Source organism: Chiroxiphia lanceolata, chromosome 1, assembly GCF_009829145.1.
Source record: "Chiroxiphia lanceolata isolate bChiLan1 chromosome 1, bChiLan1.pri, whole genome shotgun sequence".
In the NCBI taxonomy this organism is placed as follows: Eukaryota; Metazoa; Chordata; class Aves; order Passeriformes; family Pipridae; genus Chiroxiphia; species Chiroxiphia lanceolata.
In genome coordinates this window covers 14,631,108-14,656,977 of record NC_045637.1, presented here as the reverse complement: position 1 = coordinate 14,656,977, position 25,870 = coordinate 14,631,108, and the positions used below count along the sequence as shown (strand labels likewise).

Genomic DNA, 25,870 nt, shown 5'->3' with positions numbered 1-25,870 from the left:
CAAACAGCTGTTGTTAAATAACAGACTTTGACTGCTAAAAACTTTCCTATTTAGTCTTTCATGACTGGCTGCAGCATAAGCAGTAATATTTTACTTGTTTTTCTTAAACTTTGAGAAAAATTGTTTTTTCTCTTTCCAATTTACACATGAGTGGGGAAATACATACATATATATGTGTGTTTATATATATGGAATATATATTCACTAAACATGTAAGACAGCTTTGGGTATACATTAGGTCAGAAGGACTAAACTTCCCAGACCAAATTTTCCAGTAGACTGACTTCTGAGAAATTTGAAAAGCAGGAATGAAAAAAAAAAAATCAACATTAATAAAATAAGAAAACCAGACAACTGCAATCATGTTCTTGTAATCATACAAAACAGCTAATACAACGTTCCCAGTAGACTGAATTGCAATATTATTTATAGAAACACATAAAAATGCAAGCACATCATAATGTTATACAGCTAAATTCTTGCCAGAAGTTCATCAATACAAATTTCATAGTTGCTACATGTTTCCTTATTCACATTGCAAACTAATATACTACACATACTGAAGGACAATTCTATGCTAAACCTATCCAGAGTGCATTACAATGTATTGTCCAGTGTATTGGAACTTATTTTACCTGTCAGCTGAATCACTCAGTTATTCAATATGAATATGTATTAGCATCACAGCAACAGCTAAAAGGTAACTAACAGTACCATAGTAATTCAATGGTCTGCCAGGGACCATTGATTACACTGCAAAGTATATTCAGGTTAGAAACCAGTCACATGAAATTCAAATAACTGATGCCATAGATGGAATTTGATATTTATCGCCACTGATGCATGTATTTAGGCACTTTATCTGCGCTCAGATACACACTGCACATACAATATTGTGTTTCAGCTAAAACAAATGAAAACCATACAGAACCCCTAAGTGCATACTTGTAACCTGAAAAAAAATTATTTTCAGAAGTCTTAACGGTGCCTAAAGTCTGAAAAGCCTCTCAGGAACAACCACAGCTTCTGACTCCAGAGCCTGCATCCTCTGTTAAGTGTTGAAACTGTCCTTGACTGGAAGTGGGACAAATACAGTGAAGACTGCTCTTTTGTAGGCTAATAGATGGTAACAAAGTTGTTTTACATTCTTGGAAAGTGGTGTTAAGTACAAATGCAATGGTTCCTACAGTCGTACAGGAAAAAAAGGACATACAAATAAACCCGTATTGAGAAGCAGGTTAAGATTTCTTTACCTATAATCAGACAATTTAGCATGCTGAGTCCTGGAACACAGTTTTCATGCTATGATAAGGGATAAACTACTACTACTGGGTAATTTCTGACAGTGTTTCCGTGATACACTTTGTGTTCAACTCACAAGGTCTCTCAGACATTTTGGAGTATAACAGGAGCACAGAGTAAAGGAAATCAGCTAGGAATTAAGCTTGCTGGAGCTATTCCGAAATATCAAGTGTTTTTTTATTGTGCCTTGGATAGATGCCATATATGCAACCTATGCACGAACCATTTGCACAGTAATTTGTGCTCTAAGAAGAAAGGCCCTTCCTGACTAGCTGGAAGCTCCAGGGTTAGGGAAAAGAAAATGGTGAGGTCAACACAATGAAAACAAAAGAATGTGTCTCTGGTAAGAGGACAGTCAAGATTTCAAATGCTGCAGGCCTCAGAATACAACAGAGACATGAAACCAAGATTCCTCAAGTGTAACACACTTCTTCCCAGCTGCCTGGAAAAGCAAACACACTGCCTACCTGGAACACTCACAGAGGCAACATCTGCTGTTTTTTACAGACAAGAAAGAACATTTTTGACGGAAAAAACTCACATTCTTCATGTGGCAAAACCTTGGGTCCAGAATGTATGCAAGGAAGAAAATAGTACATCCTGGAAGTGTAACAGGATGACTCTCTATCACAAACCTCAGTTGCACTGACTTCTTTACAGGGATGACAAAGAAACAGGCTGATCTCAAACAACACTTCTTCAAGGGACATGAAGGACAGTAAGCAACAACAGTTCAGATGCCACAGGATCCATAAAGCCTACACAGCACAAGGACAGCAACCTGCAATTGCCTTCTCTTAGCTCCAGTTGACCTTTCAGTTTTGCACTTTGCAAGGTCCTATGTTCTCAAAATTTCTGACCACTCAAGTCCCTTTTCAAGAAGGTGTGTAACTCCAAATCATTCATGCTGTGTACTGGAGCCACCACAGCAGGGAAGGTTTTGATATGTGGGAATTCAGAAGATGGGAGTGAGTCTAGTACATTAAAGCTTTGATTATAGAAAATGACAACAAATCTCACATGCAGTGATGCAAGCTGGAACGACAGTGCTCAGGTTCCTCCCAACTTTACATTCAGAAGGAAAAAGTGGATAAGGTGAACAGGAAGTAGCATTACATTTCTGAAAGACTGGGAGAGTTCAGAGCCAAATAGCTCAAATTTTCATGAAGCCTGCCTTTAGTATTAACAGGCTGATAATGCTGTCAGTATCCTTGTAAAACACTTTGGCTAGGGAGGGTTTCATGGTCCTGACTTACTCACCACACGCACCCTGAAGATAATGTTTCTGTTAAAAAGTTCCTCTAAAACTGAGTGAATGATCCATCACTAGAATAAATGTCTCTTACTTGTTCTTTGCTCAGAGTCATAGAATCATAGAATGGTTTGGGTTGGAAGGAACCTTAAAGATCATCTAGATCCAACACTCCTGACCTAGGCAAGAACATCTTGCACTAGACCAGGTTGCTCAAAGCCCCATCCAACCTGGCCTTGAACACTTCCAGGGATGGGGCAGCCACAGCTCTCTGGACAACCTGTACCAGTGACTCACCACCCTCACAGTAAAGAATTTCTTCCTTGTGTCCTACCTAAACCCACCCTCTTTCCTTTTGAAGCCATTAGCCCTTGCCTTATCACCATGTGTCCCTAAAAAGTCCCTCTCCAGCTCCTTGTAGGTCCCCTTTGGGTACTAGAAGGCTGCTATAAGGTCTTCCCGGAGCCTTCCCTTCTCCAGGCTGAACAAGCCCAACTCTCTCAGCCTGTCTTCACAGAAGAGGTGCTCCACCCCTCTGATCATCTTCATGGCTCTCATCTGTACTCACTCCAACAGGTTCATGTCTGACTTCCTCTTTGTTGTGATGCATTGCTCTTGAGCTTAGAGGAAGATGAGATGCAACTTGGATGGTCCTTGAGTTCCCTTCCTGGAAGAATACAGTGCTAGGGTTACCTTGATAGGTTTTGAATGAAATGTATGGTATTTTGGAAATAAGAAGAAAGGGAGGGAGGAAGGCAGGAAGGATCTTATTGTGACTACCATTGGGCACATATGTATTTCAGCAGCTGAGCATGAGAGCAGAATGAGCAGAAAACTTACTGAGGAAATAATTTCAACAGGTATCAACTGCTGAGATGATTTTCAATGGAGCACAAAGCTTTGTTCAAACACGTTTTGCTAGCAGGAGAAATAATGGCCTGGCAATATATTCATGTAGCACTTTGCCCTACATGAAACTCACAGAGAGCTTAGGGGCCCAACATCATCCTAAATGTAGACATCATAGAGTCCAAATCCAAAAATGCTTCTTCAGCTCAGCCCTTTGAGCAAATTGCTGTCTGTGGATACTTTGCTCAGAATCACACAGCACTGCTCTACCACTTTGAGGACAGTGTCTTCTATGTTAGCCCAAAGCAGGACTTGCATTGAGAAATCTCAAAATAACTTCTTCCTTCTCTGTGTAGTTATGTAAGGCTTTTTTTTAAAAGAAAAGATCTTTCAACTCAGGCTTCCAGTGATAACAGTATAATAATGGTGTTTCCAACAGTGTGCAGCTCTCCCCAAGAAACACTGGAAGATATTTTGTCAAATTAGTTCCTCAACATCACTAAGTCTGAGAAAAAAGGCACAGATCAGTAGTTAGGCCTGTGCCCTTCTATCCTAGTGGAGGCTGGATAGTGTTTCTGCCAATAATAGCCTCAATCAGGTAGTTCTTGCTCCAAAGAAAAGTCTTCCTAAAACAGAAGACGAGACTTCAAACACACAATCACGTAGTATTCTGGTTTTAAGATCCCCAGAACAGACTGGATGGTGTCTTGAATGAAGAAGAATGAAACAGTTTTAAGTCATTTTCTGCAACAGGAATAGAAAAGAATGGTATTGTGCTTTTAAAATGAGTTTAACTTTCTCTGCAGACAACAGAATACAAAACCACTTAAAATATGTGGTAAGTATTATATAATGCTTTTTAGAAACTTTCCCTGCTTGCTCCAGTTTCAACTGGGGTATGAACTAAAGTCATTGGAAGTCTTTTTGCTGACATCAATGGGCTCTGAATTAGGACCTCATTGCTTGCAACCCAGCTTGTGTGCTACATTAATTCAGAAATGAGTTTTAACAGTTTCTTTCACCTAACAATCTCCTGAGCTGTGCACTGAGAGACAGAGGGCTTTTTTCCCCCTCTTTTTGGAGGACTTTTTAGAGGACAGTAAAGCACAATGCAGCAATAGCTACAGTGTGACCTGCACTTTGCAAGTGGAATTTCCAGAAGGCAGAAAAAATGTTCTCCAAGTGTTCCCCAAAACAAAAAAGCACTTACAGAAACCTATTCCAGTAACAACCTGGAATATATAAATCATAATAAGAATATGAGTGGACACAGTCTGAAGAAACCGGAAGAAGGGACAGAACTAGTTTCAGAGAACAACTGACATACAAACAGCTTTGCAGACTGCACTGCAGTTGAGAAATAACATCCTAACCTGAGTACTTTTAAGCAAGTATTTTCAACAGACACATGCTCCAACTTGGTGTAAATGAAGCAATAAGGGGCAGGAATACTGCTGTCATCCTGTCACTTCACTGTCCCCCCACTATGGAATCATAGAATTAACACAGCTTTGCTGCAGAGAGGAATGTTCTTATAAACTGTTGTTCTGCCCCATAACTTCAGCTCTATTTAAGATGAAAATAAACCCAATTTTGGTTCTTCTAGTTTTTTAAAAGAAAGAGTTTTAAAACACTCTGCTTACTCTATTTTTATACACCTGAAAGGTGCCTGCTCTCATACCACCCTTGGTGGACCAATAGCACATAAAGATTGCTGGCTTCTGACTTTCACACAAGAGGTTTTACAGTCCATGAGGTCCATTCACAGATTTGTTTATTAAAATTGTATTTCTATTGGTTTGTACTGTTTTCTTCCCCTCAAGGACAGGTTGCTCATGCTCCCTCACACAGCCATTCCCAGCTGAGCTCTGAAACACAGGGCCACAACAAGCTCTTGCAGCTGGTGGTCACACCAGCAGCCACCTAGCCCTAAAAACCATAGCTCTGAATGCAGTGTGTTTTGCCTCTCTTAACTGACCCACTCTGTTACCAGCTGTGGGTACTTGCTCACATGGTTAAGCTATAACAAACTACAAAGAGAGGAATAAATTCTTTTGACAGAAATTCTCAGTTCAAGCAATTTCACCAAGGATATATCGGAGTGACACTGAAGGACAGCACAATGGCTAGCACCACTGTGGGGGAAGACAGCTAGAGCTGCAGACCACCAGCTTTTTGTTAAGCTTGTACTGCCTTTCATAAAGCATATGATGGCTTGCCTTTATGGGATCAAACTTAATAACGATGTTCCTTCTACATCGAAGAGAGAGACTACATTAAACACACATCCATGCATCTATCCCTACCCCATCTTTCATAGTCCAGCATCCTTTTACCAAAGTCCAAACTTGTATCCTCAACTGCATGAGCAAGGAATAGATCTTACATGACGCTGCCACAAAGTCCTTGAAATGGCAGTCACCACTGTCTGACCTGATCATAAGTCATACATCAGTTGATGTGTCCATAGGAGAACCAGAGAGGAACAATAAAGGAGAAGCCAGGAAACATGTAGTTCTCAGTGCCAAATACAGGTTTATCTGGACTGCAGCGATCGACTGATCCAAATTTATAGCTAGTGGGTCTTCATTGCCCCATATCAGTCAAATCCCAACTTTCATAAGCAGGCTGATAACAGTGCCGGTGGGTGACCAGAACTTCACAGTCCATCAAACCCTCCAGATGCAGGGGAAGAGAGAACCTGGCCAGCTCTGAAGAGGAGGAATAATGGACAAAAGGAAAAAGAACAGTTCTAAACATCTGGGGAGGACATTTATGCTTCAGCAGGTGTACTGCCTTTGAAATGACATAAGATGAGGTGAGCTCATATTTACAGCTCATGGCAAGATGAAGGAGCCCTAGAACTTCTCATCACAGTCCACAAGAGACCAAGCCTGAAGGAACAATTCAGTTGAGACATCAGCTCTTTCAGATAAAATGCAGCTTACTCAACTAATCAGAGTTTTTTCCCCAAACACAGTGAACAAGGCTTAATTAAGAACATAATGTCATGTGTGAAGGACATTTTGTTAAAAATACACTGCATGTTCTCTATTTTTTTCATATGATGTGACATATGATGGGCACTGAACCAAAACACCACAGAAGTATGTGGTTTATGCTATCTCACTGGACTACCAAATAACATTTAACATGGAGAAAGTATTGCAGACATATAGTAGAGGATCTCTAAATGTTGCTTTACAGTATTGCCACAATAATTGCTTTTCTTCCATCTTACCACAGCCATTTAGAAGCCTTTATAGAGAGCTAGTTATCCTAAAACATCTTAACCTCATTTGGAAAATACGTAGAACCTTTTTGTTACTTCTCCTTCCCTGTCTTCTAATCTAGACTCCATATTGAGCCCAGTTTTCCATTTTCTTAGCAGCATACATTACAAGCAACTCTATTCAAGTCAATAAAATTACTCCTTCCTGAAGAAGGAATCAGTCCTCTGCAAAAAACCAGAGTCTAACAGGTAATTTTCCACTGACAACTCTTACCATAAAACAGGTTACAGAAATTACTTTTTATCTAACACTGAAAGTAAACAATTGATGCAAAATGTGCAATGTTTTTAAAGACAGTACATTCACTACCTGTGCCCTTTATATGTAATTACTTTCATCTGAGTAAGCAGACAGTTAAGTAAGACTACCATCAAGCCTATTGATCATGCAAAACAGGCAGCTGAACATCTCTATTTATTTGTGCATTATTTTATCTTTTGTTCCCCCCTCGGAAAGCATGTGGAATCCATGAGACATTTTCACGCACCATTGCTTGCAGGAGAACATCAAGTCACCTTTTATGCCCTCAGGCAAATGTCTCCTACCTGATCTCAGTAACTGTCTGTATCAAAATTGTTTTTCATACCTTGTGTAAGCAGCTGGAGGTTTCGGACTTCTTCTCTCACCTTCAGCTGAAGGACTTGCTGCAGAATGTGCTGTCGCAGGCTTTCCTGGGCAATACCCATTCGTTCAAGCTTTTTGTCAGTAAGTCTCAGCAAAGCACGGCCTGGGTGCAAAAGATACAATGAAAAAAATCACTCAAGGATTGCCATTAATGCAATAGTCTCACTCTGACAGTATAATTTGCTACAGAAAAGATTCTCAGCCCTGAAGGACCTCAGCCTGAGAAGATACTGTTTCATCAGTTGGTACTTCCTTACTGTTAGAGATCTGTGCACCACTCCTGCCTTTTCTTTTGATTTTCTGTATTGTTTTGGTGTTTTTTTGAGAGATACAGACATTTAAAATAGGTATCTTATGCCATTTGGGACAACCAATTGCTGTTCTCCAGTGTCAGTTGGTTTCCCACAGGCAGGATATCCCCTATAAGTCTACAGTTGACACAGGTGCCTAAGAAGACCCTCATCTCTATTCAATCATCTGTATTACTGTCAAGAAACCAGCAATAGTGGACTTCACAAATTAAATCAATTTCAGATATACCGAGGATGAATATTGTTGCAATTCAGATATATCTATAGTGTAACAGCACCATTCTCCAATATGATTCCGTACTTCATGGTTCAGCTTTCCAAATCCCTCTTAACAGTAAACTATCACAGCAAAACAGAAGAAAAAAAAAAGGCAGAGATTTCTATCAATGACATCTGAATCATTCCTGAAAAATATTTTGTCCAACTATAAAAAGACATCTACTCCACTATAAGGAGCCTATGGTCTTTGCAGGCTATCACTCCCAGTTTGTGACTTTACTATTAGGTTAATGTTGAACCAGAGTCCAAGGCAGATTGTAGATGCTAAAAAATCAATCAATCTACATTCCCCAGATTCTGCTAGTGGAACTCTGACTCCATCTTTTGGGCATCACTGCTATAAATAAGCAGGAGGAAGGCTGTACACTGGCTGAGCCAACACTAAGGAAGTATTTGGATCAAGCAGAGAAACAAAGCATCGAGCAGTGCTTTACCCGAGGAAGAAAACCAAAACCTACTTTCTTTGGTCTTCATCACTGCACCACTTCACCAAGAGAGGAGTCTCTTAGTAGCCTTCCACTGACTCTTGATTCCCAATATATACATTTGTTATCTAAAGGTGCCCTGGCCAATTCCAACAAATCAAACTGGAGGTGCATTGATACTACCTTGAAAATGACATGTTGTTTGGTACACTTTTTTAAACAAATTCAACTTTTTATCTCCTCTAGTTCTTTTTAATTGTTAAAAATTCCTTCTTTGATTTCTCAGGCTTTATTCTGAAACCAGAAGAAGATAGCAAAGAGTAGGTTATTCCCTCTGCAACACAATGGTCTCTGTGCTACCACTACTGTGGCTTTTGGATAAATGGTACAGTTTAGCTCATCAGAAAGTATTACTCAACACAGCAAGATAAGGCCCTTATTCAATCTCTTTCCCTACAAAACAGCAATGAGTACAGAATTTTTATAATTATTTTAATTAAAAAATTTAAGATAAATGCCAAGATTTTAAAGGGGTGCATAATTTTTGCCCCAAACCAAGCAGTTAGGGGTATGCCCTTCACTAACTGCTAGATTTCACTCACAAGCAGTTCTCTGAAGTGGTTAGTAAAATCTTCATATGATGATGCAATGTAAAATACTGGGATATTACTATTAATAAAGCAAGATGTTATTGATCAGATAAAAATGACAGTGTTCATAGATCGTCTGCCCTTCTGTGTCTCTCAAGCACTACATACTACAGAGGATGACCTTTTGATTAGGAAAACTTTTTTTGAAATCATAAACAAGAAGAATTCTAAGGGTTAATGTAATAACAAAATATGGAAATTAGTTTCTTACAGATCAATGCCAGCTGTCCAATTCCCCTGGTGATAAAGGCAGCAATAATTACTTCAATTTTTATTTGTCTTATCTCACTAAAACATCTTAAAGCAATTTATAAAGATGTACAACAGTTCAGGAATATCGTCTGTAATGTCAATCTATCAACTGAAAGCAAATAAAAAAACAAATCATCAATTTAAAGAGTGGCAAAACACGTCATCTTAGGGCAGAGAGTCAGCAACAGTAGTATGAAAGGACAGACAGAGGCCATGCATCTTATCCAGTGCCCTCCACCTGGTTTTGGCCATGGATAGTCATTACTCTTTCCTTCCTCTGGGCAACTCTTTATTTCATATTCAAATCGGTTTTCTACCCCAGTCATTGCCTTTGGAAGTTGAGTGTGCACAAAACAGAAACATCTATTTTCAACTCTTGGCACGCCAGTTCCTCTGTAGCTTAGGCTCAAAGCACAATGCCATTGGAAAAAATTGTCTTTGACTCATATTATCTGCAGCAGCTTGCACAAGTTGCCTTAAATTAACTCTTTCTTGCACCAAATCCAAAGTGACATGTTGAGGCAGTGATGAGGCAAGAAAGCAAACATTCAAATGTGGTATTTCAAGAATGCAATAAGTGATCCGAAGTGTGAAAATTCAATCCTCCCCATACTTTCTTTCCCCTCAGCCCTTAGAACAACAACATACAAGCCAGAATTGGAATAATTTTTCATTCTGATAGTAAATCATGTTCTTTGAAAAGATATTGCTAATGCCTGGATCAGTCACTAAAGCCAATTAGTTACCAAGGCCAAGATCCTGATAATCAGTTAATGATTTTGGATGTATTACTGTCTTGCTTCCTATACTGTACATGCCTGAAAGACTAATGATTTGGTGTTAAGAACTCTGCGTTATTGAACATTGAAACCAATTATCCAGAGAATTTGTAGAATCTCTGTCTTTGGAAGCACTCAAAGCCTGTCTGACAAGGTCCTCAGCTGTACTTGCCCCTGCTTTGAGTAGGGGGTTGGATTAGATGATTGCCAGACATGCCTTCCAACATCATCTGTCCTGTGAAATAACCTGCATGAAGGATCTCAATCTAAAGATCTATTTTCTTTGAAAAAGCTAAGATTAACAAAGGAAATTAATAAAAATACACAAAAGATGGTTATTTTGTCAAGCATCGTGGTTAAAACAGAGAGACAACTATACAGTAAAAATTCAGGATAGATTTTTAATTTTCAGAGAGTGCTGGATAGAATATATTGTCAAGAGCAGAATGTGTGACAAAAGTAACATTTTCTAAAATTGCACACTGGTCTTTGCTCAGACACAAGTAGAAGGAACTTGACTACCATTGCAGGAAAATTTCCCAACACTACAAAACTGGCACTACCTCTTAGATGTAGCAGCTACCTGCCTAATAGAGAACAGGACATTTTTTTCAAAAGCACCTTGACCAACAGAACCATAAAGACTGCAGTGACAAACATCTGGGCCTTGGCTCTAGCTAGTTGCAAGGCTGGAAATCAAACGTTATACACAAAACCCCACAATTCCCTCAGTGTCTGTACACATTTTTAGCACATAAACCCCAGCCCTCTCATACTCAGGGCAGATCAGCAGTGGAATGTTTGGAGACACCCTGAGGGCAGATACAAAATATAAAACACTTTCCAGCTTAATAATGGATTGATGGCCTAATTTTTTCTAATATGACTTAGCTGCTGCAGATCTCATTTGATCATGCTGGAACTAGATGGAAATTTGAATGGAGGGAGAAACATTGCATGCCACAGAAGATTAGCATGAATATAAGCATTGGTCCAATGAGGCTGGCACTGGCCCTAGAGCAAGGAACATAGCACAGTCTGCTGTACCTAATCAGAAATGCTTGTACCTCCCTGCACTGGTATAGCCTATTGCTCTTCACCCAGCTGCCAGTTCACAGACACACAGAGGGACACCTCGCAAGAAGCCTTGAAAGAATACTTGTGATGCAGGAGAATAGACAGGTAAGAAAGGACTTATTAAGCATGTAGAAAGAACCAAAGGAGTACAGGCAAATGAGAGCAGATAGTTAGTAAGAGCCTGATCTCACACAAAACACTGAAAAAAACTATGAGTAATTTAAAGCTGATGACAATGATAAACCACTAGTAGGAACAAATGATGTGCGTGAAGTATGGCCAGGAAAGGTGATCTTGTCTCCTGAGTACAATATGATAGGTATACCTAATTAACAAGACAAGATGTTCAGTTTACTTACCATGGGGCACAGAACCTAGGAAATGAAGTTTCCTGGAGATTCCAAGGACACTAAAAAAGGCCCCAGTGCCAGACCAACAGCCTATGTTCAGAGTGTCAGTAGTGTCAGTAGGAGATGCATTCTGGGAGAGCTATTGGGAAGGCTACTTTCTGAAGTTATTCCCTTTGTACCACAACACCATCCAGAACTATTATACTAGGGTTATTAGAGAGCACATAATTTTAACACCTACTTATTGTCCTGATGTCCCTAAATTTCTTTTTTTGATCTTCCTGATACTGTCTGCTTCTGTAGCTTCCTGGGGTACAAATTCCAGAAGCTCACTGCCCATTTTTGTCTGTCTTATATTGATTTCCTCCTAAATGCTCCCAGTTTCTGCTAGGTCTTGCATTGTAGGATTTGGTTAACAGGTCAACATTCAGCTGTTGATTCTATGGTCTGTAAACTTCAGTCATATGCCTTTTGGTCATATTTCTGATGGATTCAGCTGACAAACCTAGAAAACCTGAAAAAACAGGAACATAAGATTCCCTGAACCTCTAAATTATGCAAGATGAAAACTTTTTCATCTTCTACACTTTAATGTCACAAATGCCATTTTATTCTTAGTGAATGGATTAACATTGTGCTTCTCTGGTTTTTCAAACATGTTGCTTTTGTGTTTACTTGAAATAGTCTGGTCACAGCTTTCCTCTTGCTTATATAGGCTGAATGTTGGCTTCTTTTGACTTCAGTGCTTAAAAACAAGCCTTGCTGGACATATCAAGCAAGAAATTTCCATGATAGAGACACAGACATTACTATCACCGTTCAGGTGCTGGTGAGACACAAGGATAAAACTCTCATCACATAATCAGGAAAGAATGCAAACAAGAATGGGCAAGAGAGAGGCTATGACTTCATAGCGAGGAATGGCAAAATTATGAGAGGAGGTGAAAAAAAGAATAGTCACCTACAGAACATTAATGGCCTCACAATGGCAGTGGAGGGAGATGAACACTGGGAAAAGAGAAGAATTAATAAACTTGGGAACTGACTTGAAGAGTGAACAAATGGATATAAATATAATTGAGGATCCTGGGTCCAGAAACATCTTGTAAAAGCAGCAGCATAAACCAGAAATCAACCCAATTTTCAGAGCAAACTTGATATGACTTCATGATGCTTTTCTTGATAATGAATCGGGTCTTCTACAGTCCTATATTTTCTGCTCTCTACATGAGAATTTAAGAGCACATTTCTCCTTCTCATGCCTGTCTCATCCCTAGTCAACTAGACAAATCAGCCACTTTGTCATCAATGTCTTGTGGCAAATCCACAGCTTTTCCTGCAAAAGCAGTTAGATCTGGTTTGTCTTACTAATGATTTTAGCCATAAGACTAATGCAGACTCTGGATAAACTGCAGCTTGCATTACCACCCTCTTTTCCCCACTTCAGCTATCCAGTATGTCACTAATCAGGGAAGACTTACTTGCTTTAAAAGTAAAAATGGATTCATTTTTCATTAGACTTACTATAGCAGCACATACATTACTGATCCACTGCCAGCATAATGGCAGCTGCCAGCCTGGACAAAGGAGATTTAGCCCCCAAAATTGCTATTGGTAGCTGCCTGGTACTTCTGATATGACGAGCAACTCTCAACTGGCAATCAGCTTAAACAGAGAGGAGACACAAGGGATACTGGTACAGAAATAAAGCAGAAGGAAAAATATTTTCTAATGATAGGGACCAGGAGGAACAAAGGAGATTATTTAACCTTGATGAATATCAGAGAACTGAGGAAGTTCTCTAACAGATCCAGCATTCTTGTGCTTTCTCATCCCATTTAAAAAAGTAGCAAACCAGCATGAAGCTGTAGGATTTACTTTCTGCTAAGACACATGAATGGGAAAAGCACATGACTCCAGTATGTCTCCAATGGAAGCATAGGAAAGCATAGGAAGGCATATCATGTATCAAGTTAGCTTTGGAGACACTTTTATTTGTTAGCATCATCAAAGATGATTCTCTGGCTTTTTATCATTCATTATTTGCTGGATCTGGATAAGACCAGCTCTATAATAAAGTTTCTCAAAGAAAACACTGTCATACTGGTCAATAAATGTCTGATCAAACTCAGAAAAGCAGCTATGTAAACAAAGGCACTTTCTGAAAATTATCTGCATCTTTTGTCTCAGCATCATGTCTGTTTATAGTTCTGACAAGAGGAAGCAATGGCTATTGTTACTGCTGCCAATAAGTCTACAATAAAATGGGTTTATTTCCAAAAAACTCCCCTCGGGTCACAGTTCTCTTGCACAATTCTGTCCTTCCTCCACACTTCAGAACCATTAGCATTAACAGGATACAAAAGAAAAGTAATTCAACATAATCTTTAACTTAGCTGCATTATCAAATACATAATTAGCAACAACTAAGACATGACTTTGTTTCTAAATTTGTCTGTTTCTGATGAACGGTTTAAGATGTCAGTGTTGCCTCTGTGAAGCTATTTAACTCGGATTATTTAGTTTGGTACAACTTCCTCTCACCTTAGTACTGCCTTTCCCAGTTCCCTCCATATTCCATCAAATATCGCTGTCATTTTCTAGTCTCAGTTTTGACACAGTCCTTTGAGCTATACACCACCTGTTCAGTGATGGTCTCTGAAATTGTACCAGGTTAGGAGATGTCTTTCTCACATTGAGGTTTTCCTTGACTCTTCCCAAGGATGTCTCCCAGCTAGCTACCCCCAGCTGTTTCTCCACAGCCATCACTGCCTTGGGGGCTCCTATGCCCTGCTACACAGGCTCAAGCATGTCTGGCTCAGCTCAGACACAGCAATGTTGGATTTATGCTATTGAACAAAACCAACAAACCTAGAGTAATGGGGAAGTCATGCATAAATGCTTAAAGACAGTGAGCTAACAGAGCATGGATCTTGAATACTCATTTTAGGAACAACATTTTAAAAGTACCCTTATCCTCTCCCTGGTAAACACTTACTTCTGGCCAAGCAGCTCGAAAGAGTCCAAGTACCTTGAAAATTAATGCTGAAGGTAAAAATCCCTCTCCAGAAGTGAGAGTCTCCTGACTCCCAACCCCTCCCATAAATAAAGCAAACAATTCCTAGTTCTTGGCTCACCCACACATTTTCAAGGAAGTATTTAATTGTATACTTTAATTGTGTGGGCGTACCACATATCCTTATATCATGGAATCATAGAATCACTTAGGTTAGAAAAAATCTCTAAGGATCATCAAGTCCAACCATTAACCCAGCACTGGCAAGTCCACCACTAAACTGTGTCTCTAAGTGCCACATCTACACATCTTATAAACATCTCCAGGGATGGTGACTCCACCGCTTCCTTGGGCAGCCTGTTCTACTGCTTAACAACTCTTTCTCTGAAGAAATTTTTCCTGATATCCAATCTAAATCTTTCCTGGTGGGGTTGTTGTGACCCAAATGTGGGACCTGGCACTTTGCTTTGTTGAACCTCATACGTTTGGGCTTGGTCCAGATTCCTCTGTAGAGCCTTCCTGCCCTCCAGGGGATCAACACTTCTACCCAACTCCTACCCAACTTGGTGTTCTCTGCAAACTTACCGAGAGCACACTCCATTCTTTTGTCTAGATCATCAATAAAGATTAAACAGAACTGTTACAGATAAATAACAGTCTTAGCTATCAAATTTTGAATTAAGTACTTTAGTGTCTAATGATTTACAGACACATTCCAAAATAACTTTATTCTGAGACAAAATTAGAATACAAATCTCAATACAGAGAAGAGAAGGGGTTAATGAGAGACTGTGCATCACAATTACTGGAAGTGGTTCAGTTAGTAATTTACTGTACTGATGGGAACTATATTGATTCCTTACAAGTCTTGAGTAAAAGACTGTTAGTCCTGTTTTCAGATGAACATATTCAGGACCTGATGACTGTAATAGGAGGAAAGAGTAATAACTTGAATTCCCCTCTGAAATATAAATTCAGGCACAAATCATATTACACCACTTTTCAAGTGTACTGTAAAATGTGAGACAACCATTTTTAGTGCTCTCAGGAAGGACTTGATAGGACCCACAAAGTAAATTAAGAATAAATGTAAACCTTTAGCAGGCAGTCTATAAATCCACATTGTTTGTTGTATATACATTTGGCAATCTACTTCCTGGACATACAAAATTATATAGTACCTACAGCTATATATAACTATACACAGACATATAATAATGAGCTTCTATTATATTGCACATTGTACTTTTTAATAAAAAAAAAAACAGGACTATTGTTTGTTGGTATCTGTGTGCCAGATTTATGGTTCCCCTATTCAAATAAACAACCCCAAGGTCTTTTTTGTTTGTGAAGGAGTAAGTGAATCTGTCAACACCTTTGATTTTGTCCACCATCAGCAGGACACACAATTCTTCTATTCCTAGTTAATCTAATGTTGCTCAGTGTGCAACCCATTATGCATTATATATCCCATTTCTTTGTTAATTAAAAAAAATCACATTAGAACACACCTGCAAAACTCCTGTTAATTAATTCAGGAGTAAACATACATTCATACATTATAATATACAGCTTCTACACAGAAAAGGAAAGGGAGACAATTTGGAAAGCATTAGAATTGACTAAGTCTTTACAGCAAATTCAAACGAGCCTTTCCTGTAACTCCCGATGGCAGACCTCACAAAAATCAGATTTCTTCCAGAAAAAAAGGATCATTTACTACTACAAGAAAAATAAACATACACACATGCACACAAAACAACCCCCACACTCATTCCTGAGTGCCCAACCCAACTGGAAGTGGGAAATCCCTGAAATCACACAGAAGACTATCTATCTTACCTACTGATATTGCTAAACTATCTTACCTACTGATATTTCCAAAGCAAAAGAGGTTCTGGACTTCTACCTAGAGTGGAGCTGGTGTGTGTATCCAGAGAAGGGGGCAAGCTCTGTGAAGTACACATGTGAACTCAAAAAAGCTGCCATTTAATTAAGTGAGGAAGAACATCTGCTCCTATCTCAGGCAAATGTACCCACTAAGTTCTGAACTGCACTGGTATGAAACACTCACATGGCTGAAGACCAGGGTCTGTGAGCCTGCCTCCCCCATCCGTGGGACAGAAATTGTTAGTCAATATTGTTGCTTGCTCTAATTTGTTACTCATCAATCCAAGCAATAAGCCAAAGGTGCTAGGCCACTAAATACATAACAAGGACATGATTCTTCAGTATGAAATATACTGAAGGATGCAGAAAAACAATCCATTTATATGTAAATCTTTCATGGTTTTCATGTGTAGAGTCTGGCTGAGATGGAGTTCATTTTCCCCACAGCAGCCCCCATAGAGCTGTGCTGTACCTAGAGAACACACCACTGATTTGGCTACTGCTGAGCAGTGCTCCCACGGCATCCAGACTGTCTCTCCAACATTTTCCCCCACAGCAGTAGACTTGGGGTGGGCAAAATCTTGGGAGGAGACACAACCAGGACAGCTGACCCAAACTGATCAAAGGCATATTCCATACCATATGACATCTGCTCAGATATAAAAGCTAAGAAAAAGGAAGAGGAAGGGAGGGCATTCATTATTTTAAAATGCTTGCCTTCCAGAGCAACTGCTACATGTGCTGAAGCCCCGCTTCCCAGGACTCAGGGGACATCACCTGCTGGTGGGAAGTAGAGAATAAAATCTTTTGGGTTTTTCCTTTGCTTGAGCGTGACCTTTTACTTTAGTAAACTGCCTACATCTCAACATACAAGTTTTTTCCACCTTCTTTTCTTTCATCATCTTCTCTTGCTGAAGGGAGGAGTAATAGAGCAGCTCAGTGGGCACCTGGTGTCCATTCAAGGTTAACCCACCACAGTCACACCTCAGAAAGCGATCTCAGGGGCCATCTCACTCACTCTGTGATGCTGGGAAAGCCATCCCTTCTTCCTCCTGATTACCCTAACTGCCATAAAGCATTTAGGCAAAACCCCTACACAAAGAAGAACTATTTGAAAAATGCTTAATTAATTTTCTGAGTTTCTTTTAATGCCAAACTCATGGGAAGTAAGAAGGACCAACATAACATGACCAGACAGCTTACTGTACTGCATTGCAAAAGGTCTGTGGGCCATCAGAGGTTGCAGCAGACCAGAATCTGAAAACTTAAATTTTCTAATAGGATTTTCCAATCACTGCTTTGTTTAAAAGAAAAAGAGCAAAATTAAATTTTTATTAAATATTAAAATAAGCTTTCATATCCCAGTGCTGAGGCACATACAGTATTAAAATGCTTCCCAGTTCTGTATCCCTAGCTCTCTACTGCTCCACATTGTTATCTGCAAGCAGCTTTCAGTGGTGCTTTCTTCCACACCCATAGCAGCTTCATCCTTCAATTTTTTAATAAAAAATGAAATTGAGAAAGGTTTCGTGTTAATATTCATGATATTAATAATTCATATTAATAAAAATGGAAAATTAAAAGCAGCATGCTCATAGGTTAAGTACTGTAGACTGCTTCAACTCTCCTAACCTGAAGGAGGAACCAGCCACATCTCTCCTGATGCATTTTCTGCTCTACCATTTCTTTTTGTGGGCTTTAATTAGAAGCCTAGCACCTGTCAAGCTGCACACAATACCCCTGATGGGCCCTGAACTTACAATTTATGCTGCCCATTTTATAACCTAGGTGAAGATAATTTTTCTGTTGTAAAAGCTACCTCTACTCAGTTATATGCACAGTCTTACAGATACAGGCACTAATCTGTTGCTGCATTGCTGGCTCAGTAGCACAACACATTTTGCAGAGTTCCTTTGCATTTCTTCCAGCCTTTATTACTGTAGCTGTGAGGAGAATCAGGACATAAGGATTTTATTCTGCTGGCCTATTCCTCCTATTTAATACTTACACTTGACCTGTAGAACACTGTGAGACAACAGTCATTTTGGATCAGAAAAAACCCAGATACCTAAGCAATGACTTACTGTACTTAGTTTGTAAGCAACTCATCCCCGTAACAGAATCCACACCTTTAGAAATTCTGCCTTCTGTACCCATTTGACTCAACAATAATAATATTATTAATATTATTAATAATGATACAACAGTAACATGCAGGAGCCTTATCAGAGGCTGCCGCCCGGCACTGTGGTAAAAACGGAACATGCAGCCCAGCCCCCCGCTCTGGCTTTGGGTCTCATTCTCCCAAGCAAAAATAAAAGCTCATTTTCCACTACAAGGTGCAGGAAAATGTTGTGTGGCCTTCTTTATAAAAATAACTGCTATAGCTAGAAGTAAGGGAGCTCTCCCAAAAAGAGGGAGACAACTCACCTTCAAACTACCTGGGAACATGCTGAAGCCCAGTTCATCCTTCAGGCCAGGGGGCCCCAATACTCCTGAGGTAAGGCTGCACTGACCTTGCTGCAATGCACTTGGGAACGTGTATGCAAGGTGCAAGAGCTCAAATCTCTGTCAACTTCCAGCCTCTTTCCAAGACCAGACACAGAGAACCCATTCCTGTCCTCAGGGGAGTGTCCCACTGGCAGCAGTGGTGCTACACAGCCCTCCCTTTCCTGCATGCCAGGGAAAGCACCAACTTCCCCAGGCAGGTGGATATTTTGGAGGCAGGATTTGACAGCCCTCAGCCCAAAGGGGAAGTCAGACTTATTTTCCCTTATGCTTTTCTGCTCAGATCGGGATAATTTTGGGCACACATAAGGAAGCAACTGCAGGCACTGAGGTAAATTCATGGCTAAAATAAAAAGGGAAATAGAATGTTCAGGTGCCTACAGGTTTTTTCAGAAACCACACAAGGGCCTGTTCTGGGTGATAATTTAGAAGTTCACTCTTCAATAGAGACCATCACACCTAGGTCCTGAGATAGGCATAATGGGATCTGTTTGTGTCACTCACTCTGGCTGTTCAGCAGCAGATTCCTAAAAAAAGAGCTTGGGAGCAAAGCAAGGCTATAATAACACTCTCATACTCCTAAAGCTTGTAGTTTAGGGACTAATTAACAAAAACAGAGTTGGCTAATTTGAGCTACAGCTGAGCCTAAGGTCAGTGGATGGCTTCCAGTGAGTGTAGCAATAGAGAGCTGCTTGTGAGAGGAACCTCATCAACATTTTAAAATGGAAGAATAATTTTGCCATTTCCAATGTGATTTGACCTAGCAGGAAGGAGCAAAACAAGAAACAAGTGCTGTAAGGTAAACCCAAACTAATTAAAATAAGAAATCAGTGAAATCACAGAATCACAGAATATTCTGAGTTGGAAGGGACCCACAAGGATCACTGAGTCCAACTCCTGGCCCTGCACAGGACTCTCCCCAAGAGTCACACCATGTCCCTGAGAGTATCGTCCAAACACTTCTTGAACTCTGTCAGGCTTGGTGCTGTGACCACTCCCCTGGGGACCCTGTTCCATGCCCAACCACCCTCTGGGTGAAGAATCTTCTTCTAAAATCCAACCTAAACCTCCCCTGACACAACTTCAGGCCATTCCCTCGGTCCTCTCACTGGTCACCACAGAGAAGAGATCAGTGCCTGCTCCTCCTCTTCCCCTCATGAGGAAGTTGTAACTGCAATGAGGTCTCTCCTCAGTCTCCTCTTCTCCAGGCTGAACAGACCAAGTGACCTCAGACGCTACAGCTTCCCCTCAAGGCCTTTCACCATCTTTGCTGCCCTCACTCCCCAGGCTGTAAATAATCGAGGCTATTTCACAGTCAGAGCCATCTAGCAGTGAAATGTGTGATTCTCAGGTCCTTGTGGTCTTGAAATGAAGTTTTTGGAAGAGAGTGTTCAGAAGAGCTCAGGTTATTGGGGTCTGCAAAAGAGGGAGGCAGCAGAACTTGGGGGGGTGAGATCCAGCATTCCAAAAGGCCTTGGAAAAAAAGTGTGGGAAAGAGTAAAAGGAAGAAAAAGAAAAAGAAATTTATATAAACCAAACAAGTACCAGTAAACTCGCAAACCACAGGAAATAGTTTTGGGGGTTTTTTCTTTATTTTATGTTGTCTTTCTGATAGCTTCAGTGGGTTTTCTTTCTATTATAAATTAATTTTTTCCTTTAAGAGAGAACAGCAAACATTAAAGCACTGTATTACATATGAATTTTCAGTTACACCTTGTTTTTAAAAAAGAGTATATGGAGAGGACACATTGAACACATGGCATGATCCACCTTTAAGTCTTTTTGTTAAAGAGACACTGAATTGAACAAACACTAATCAACCAATAAAACCCGATTAGAGAAAAAACAACAGCTGTGGCTAGTGAATGTATTATAAACCTTATGGATAATTTGCATATAATAATTTATACAGAGGAGGAAGACTGGAAACTGTCATCACAGAAATTTTTTACAGTAATACTGAAGACTAATTATCTAAGCAGACCTTAAGAGTAGATGACACGCTGCTTAAGCATGGTGTTTTTACTTACAGAATATGCATTAGGTACCAGTGACACACTGGTTAAGTCTAGGGTGAGACACTTCCCTGATGCAAAGACAGACTATTCTGACAGGTGCTTTCACTCGTATCAGAGCTCAGACACAATTACACAAAATCATTTCTTCCACTGGTTTACACAAACACACACAAAAGAACACAGAAAAGAAAAGCATCAATCAACAAGGGAAAGTGCTGGATTCTGCACCTGGGATGGGGCAACCCCAGATGTTCATACAGACTGGGGAATGAGATGCTGGAAGGTAGTGCCATAGAAAGGGACCTGGGGGTCCTGATCAACGGCAAGTTGAATATGAGTCAGCAGTGCCCTGGCAGCCGGGAGGGCCAACCATGTCCTGGGGGGCATCAGGCAAAGCATCACCAGCCAGTCAAGGGAGGGGATTGTCCCGCTCTGCTCTGCACTGGTACGGCCTCACCTTGAATATTGTAGCAGTTTTGGGCACTGCAATATAAGAAAGATATTAAGCTGTTAGACAGTGTCCAAAGGAGGGTAGCAAAGATGGCGAAGGGCCTTGACAGGAAGGCATTATGAGGAGCAGCTGAGGGCACTTGGTCTGTTCAGCCTGAAGGAGACTGAGGAGAGACCGCATTGCAGTTACAACTTCCTCATGAGGGGAAGAGGAGGGGCAGGCACTGATCTCTTCTCTATGGTGACCAGTGAGAGGACCGAGGGAATGGCCTGAAGTTGTGTCAGGGGAGGTTTAGGTTCACCCAGAGAGTGGTTGGGCACTGGAACAGGGTCCCCAGGGGAGTGGTCACAGCACCAAGCCTGACAGAGTTCAAGAAGTGTTTGGACGATACTCTCAGGGACATGGTGTGACTCTTGGGGAGAGTCCTGTGCAGGGCCAGGAGTTGGACTCAATGATCCTTGTGGGTCCCTTACAATTCAGCATATTCTGTGGTTCTGTGATCAGTAGAAACTGGCAAAAACTTTCCTAAACCACAAGAGTCTAGAGAATGTTTTCTAACACTGAGCCACAAATTTAATCCTCAGTCAAGTACTAAATCGTTTATCTTCATCTCCATTCATTAACTTGCACTCAGTCTTCAATACAAAAGCAAAATCATTTTAGGGTTAGTTTCAAATGTAATTTTGGTTATGCACAAAACACAATTTCTTGCTTCTACTTAATAAATAAACATTTAGGTTTAACACTCTTTCCAGTGTTGTACATGCATGTCTTGTGAAACTCCAGCAAGCAACAATATTCACACAGTAAGATCTGAATAGCAGCAATACAACCTCAAAAAGCAACAACAGATACTAAGAAATTATTTACTTAATCTTCCAGTGTATAATTAAAATTCTAAACCAAATATCCAGATCTGTAAATACTCTTCACTCAATTAACTTCTATTTCTTCTGTAATGTTCTCCTTTGAGTTCTCTTTTTGATACACATTGTGCTTGGTTTTCTTCACCAGTGTTTTTCTGTTTTCTTCCCACTGGAACAAGTTCTTTTCTGCAGTTTTCTCAGACTGCAAAGCTTCTCTGGTTAAGCCATATGTTGTGCACCATGTAAGCACTGACAGTATGAAATCCTGTCCATACCCCAGAATTAAATCAGCTGGATGGTAAGCAGGATCACAGCTGTCTATAGATTGAAGTATCAATTACAAACAGTTTGGCACAGATGCATAAGAAGCTGATCTAAATCAAGTTATTTCTACCCTGCTCCCAAACAATTTTCTAGTAACCCTTGAAGACGGACAGGTCAAAATTCTTTCTGCAACATACAGCAGGACATGGGCACTTCCAGACATGGCCTCAAGACCTTGTATGTGTTCTCAGCAGCCATGTACTACTTAGATGATAAGGATGAGATCACATAAAATCCACTAATTGTGGTGTAAGAAACATTTTTGATATTCAGTGAGCAAGAAAAGCACCTGGGGTTCTGGTGAATACCAAGCTGAACATAAGCCAGCAATGTGCCCTTTCAGAAAAGAAGGCCAGCAGTTCCCTGGGCTGCAGTAGGGCAGAGCACGTCGAGGGAGATGATCCTTTCCCTCTACTTGACCCTGGTGAGGCCACATCGGCAATACTGTATCCAGTTCTGGAATCCTCAGCACAAGAGAGACCCGGACATACTGGAGCAAGTCCAGCAAAGGACCATGAAGTTGATTAATGGATTGGAGCATCTGTAAGATAAGGAAAGGCAGAGAGAGTAGAGATTGCTCACCCAGGAGAAGAGAAGGCTAAGGGGCAGCTTTCCAACACGTGTAAATACCTGACAGGAAGAGTAAAGAGACAATGGCCACAAACTGAAACAGGAAATTCCATTTAAATGTAAAGAACCTTTTCTATTATGAACGTGCTTGAACACTAGAACAAATGTTCAGAAAAGTTGTAGAGTTTCCATTCTCAGAGATTCTCACAACTGACACGGCACAGCCCTAGACAACCTGTTCTAGCCAACTCTGCTCTGAGCAGGGATTTGGACAAGATGACCTACAGAGGTGAGTTCCAACCTCACTGTCTGTGATTCTACTCCATGAAGATACAGAGCAGCAAATCAGGCTGCCTGATTCAATTGAGTTAGCAAGGCCACAATTAGCAGCTACTGAATACAAGAGTCTTACATAATTTGTATATCAATACCTTCGATTAAAATGTGCAAACCAAGGAGTCAGGTGAAAAAATTCCTACCTACATGGAACTTCCCTCAAAATTGTTCAGATACAGGCGTACACCACCTGCAGAATCCCTCAGTAGCAGCATCCAGACATTGGATTTCTCTAAAGGAAATGCTATAAGTAGCACTGTTAGAAAGGCAGAAGGATGGGGACTAGTATGCATGTAAAACATGGAGGATTTTTCAGTCCTTTGAAGCTCATCTGATGTCACACGCTCTGAAAAGAGGGCCGTGGTTGGTTCTAAGAATGTCCATTCTCCACTGCCATCCACTCAATCAAATTAACCGGTGCCACTAAGGTCCAGGCACTGGAACTCCATTGTTTGTTCTATCAAATCACCCCAATGTTTCCTGGGATGATACTGGCCTGGGCCACTTAATACTTTCCCAGAAACTCCCAGGTATAGCTCAGGATGAGCAGAGACTCAGAGGTGTTCCCCACAGATGGCACGAACGCAGCCATCCTGTTCTTAAGAGTAAGAGCCCTCAGCTGTATGGGCACAAGTTGTCATTCCTTAGCATTTAACCTCAGTGCTAAACGATGTTTGAAGAAATATCACTGACATCAACACGGCAATATTACAGAGCCACAAGTTCTCCTGGCGACCCAAACAGCTCTACTAACATAGTACATCTGTTGCATAAGGGACTGTTTCATCTTAGTAAGGAAGACTTCCAGGATTCATTCTCTCTTCCTGAAAAGTAGAAGCATAAGCTGGTTTCTCAGAAATCAGAGATTCAGAGGTGAGACAAAATTACTTCCTCCCTCCTGAAGTCCATGTGTTTATTGGCACAAGCCAGAGCAGCTGGAAAGGATTTCCTCTGCTGTTTCTTACTTGTTCTAAACTTTTAAATGACTTGGTTCTCTCAACAGTGGAAATGAGGAAAAGCAATGGGAAAGAGTTGTTTGGTTAAGTTTTTAATAACTATGGCAATTTGATTTAGATTTAATTTTCACTTTTAGGCATTTTACAGATTCTGCTGGCTTTAGGCCTGTCTCAGCTCTAACTTTATGAGAAGGTTGTTCCAACATTTCCAAATATTGGAAATGAGAAGGAGAGAGAGAAGAGATGTAAACAAATTGGATACTGCATTTGAGAAAAGCAATACATTTCTCCAAGGAATGCTGTTTCTGTGAAGTCCTGTAAGAGACAATGTGTGAAAAAGAGCCCAAAAAGCAGCAATGTCAAGTCCAATTTTGGATTACTTCTGAAGGGCAACAAGCTGCATATCACATTGCACAAGTCAGAAGAGCTGTCAAGGATTTTTACACATATATTCTGCCTGATTCACAGGGACCATTAATTATAGTTGTAGGGTATACCTGTGTCAGTTTACTTGCAATTCTGGGGAACACCTTTAATGTATTCTGCAATCCTGACTTCTAAGCCAATACTGCTTCTGAAGCACTGTCAGGCCACACGGAAAAACTGCTGTTGGTGTCCTCCCACCTGCAAGTACAATTAGACCACTAGCACAGACTCCACAGGAACAGCTTTAAAGCAAGGGCAATAAAAGATCTGAGAGAGAAAGGAAGACTGACAAAAATCTGTTACTTCTAAAGCCAGTTACCAGGCTTTGGTCTTTACCCAAGCACAGTAATTAATGGAATATCATTCCAGGCTTGGGATAAACACCACGTGATAAAAGTAAATCATCTCCCTACAACTCTGCAGACTGAACACCTTCTGTGAAGTAACTTCCCCAGCATGGAAAGCACCTGCTCGCTGCTAGCCATGAAGGTCCTGCTATTACAGAGTGGCTGGGTACCAGCAGAGCTGCTCCAGGATCGCTGTAACGGACAAGAAAACTACTCTGCTGTCACCAAAGTGGTCAATATGAAGACAGTTCCTAATGGTTTGTTCTGTCAGGATTCCTGAATGTTACAAAGTTGTTAATAAGAAACATTGCCACTTCCCACTCTAAGTTTTGAGACTCACCACAGATATTTTCATCAAGCTTTAAAGCACCACACTGATCACTGCAAAAGGTTTACCTGAAGAGGTGATGAAAGAGGTTAGAAAGAAACAGTGCCAGCAGTTTAGAAAGGTCGTGACTTACACCCACACACATGCTGACAACAAGAGCATTTGCATCTACAGAGAGAAGGCATCTCCTGAGATGAGTCCTGACTCGCAGCTTTTTGGAATTGTCAGCCATTCAATCCACTCCCCAAGTTTGCAAAACCTCTCACTGAACCTTACCTAGAAAAGAGAATCAATTCAAGTCTGCCTTAGGAAGTCCCAGAATGACTGGGAGAAACGGCTTTTAGAGAGCAGAAGAACAAATCAGCATGCAGCTAACCAGGCTCTTAACACA

The 25,870-nt window shown here is 40.5% G+C and overlaps 1 protein-coding gene across 6 annotated transcripts in view; it reads right to left on the bottom strand.

The window, feature by feature from the left end:
• Positions 1 to 25,870, bottom strand: part of SAMD12 (sterile alpha motif domain containing 12) — a 190,990-nt gene that overhangs the window by 99,564 nt on the left and 65,556 nt on the right. For 4 of the 6 annotated variants that reach the window (XM_032678183.1, XM_032678154.1, XM_032678164.1 and 1 more), the window contains exon 4: positions 7,283 to 7,423. In XM_032678183.1, the coding sequence (XP_032534074.1) occupies positions 7,283 to 7,423 (141 nt within the window). Of the gene's footprint in view, positions 1 to 5,974; positions 6,115 to 7,282; positions 7,424 to 25,870 lie in introns of those variants that run through there. The other 2 variants (XM_032678145.1, XM_032678134.1) reach the window with 1 other exon arrangement.